At 34.6% G+C, this 1,138-nt stretch overlaps 1 protein-coding gene across 1 annotated transcript; it reads right to left on the bottom strand.

Moving 5' to 3' along the window:
- Positions 1 to 372: 372 nt before the first annotated feature.
- On the bottom strand, positions 373 to 690 carry LOC144230814 (large ribosomal subunit protein eL42-like). The gene has a single exon (XM_077763126.1). It carries the CDS (start codon positions 688 to 690, stop codon positions 373 to 375), a length of 318 nt encoding a protein of 105 aa, XP_077619252.1.
- Positions 691 to 1,138: the final 448 nt, after the last annotated feature.

The raw sequence follows: 1,138 nt of genomic DNA, 5'->3' as shown, positions 1-1,138 counted from the left end.
GTGTAAAAAAAAAGCTGTTTAAATCAAGATCAGAGAGCAAGAGATCAGAGTATATGTATATATAGATATGCTATATACAAGTATATGTATCTATATATATCAGTAATCTCATAAAGTATATATTAAACCTTATTCATTTTAAGTAATCTCTACACCCAATGTGGGGCTTGAACTCATTACCCTGAGACCAAGAGTCACCTGCTCTTCCAACTGATACAAATTTTTTATTTTTTTTTAAGCATAAATTTCCCCAAAAAGGGACTTTCACTGAGGGCACCAGTTTATTTCACACTCAAAAGACCAACTGTAACCAAATGAAGTGAACATAACCTCAAGATTTTATTGTCTTCATAATGTAACAAAATATGAAGCTCAGAACTGAATCACTTGGCCCTTTCTTTTCTTATCTCCTCCCAGTTCAAAATGCTTGCATCTCTTAATAGCCAGCATTCTCTCAGATCTGCAGTTGGGCTCAACATATTCAAGCCTCAGCACAATCTTCTTTGTAGTTTTAGCCTTTTTCTGAAAAATTGGCTTAGTCTGCCCACCATAGCCACTCTTCCTGTCATAACGCCGCTTTCCCTGAGTATAAAGACAATCTTTGCCTTTCTTGTACTGTGTCACTTTGTGGGGTTGGTGCTTGCCACACTTCTTGCAGAAAGTCCAGCAGGTTTTAGAAATGTTCACCATGACTGCGAGAAGGCTATTGGCACGGAAAGGACTAAATATAAATTTTTTAAAGAAATATTTTCCTGCTAATAGTAATTATCTAGCTTCCTTTTGTTAATATTTCTTTCAAATTCAATTCTAAGAACTACCTGAGAAATAAAAACAGTACATAAAGGTTAGTCTCAAAATGAACAAAATGGTAATATTCATCTTTATTAAAGTGAATTATACATATTATTTTTCCTTTTATTACATTATCATGAGGGCTTTAGGAAAACAGTGGAACACGAGTACAGGATATCTCCTGCGAGGTGCAACAGAGAATTGGGAAAACCACAAAACTTAACCCAAGCTCAGCTTCCTACGAGTTCTGTGAACTTAAAGGTGACTTAATCTCTTTAACTCAACTAAATATCATCTTCATCATAGCTAAAACTATTAAGTATGTATAGCTCTCAGGGTTTTTTTT

This window comes from Crocuta crocuta, unplaced genomic scaffold (genome assembly GCF_008692635.1).
Source record: "Crocuta crocuta isolate KB4526 unplaced genomic scaffold, BGI_CrCroc_1.0 scaffold3, whole genome shotgun sequence".
NCBI lineage: Eukaryota > Metazoa > Chordata > Mammalia > Carnivora > Hyaenidae > Crocuta > Crocuta crocuta.
This window is presented reverse-complemented; position numbering and strand designations above follow the sequence as displayed.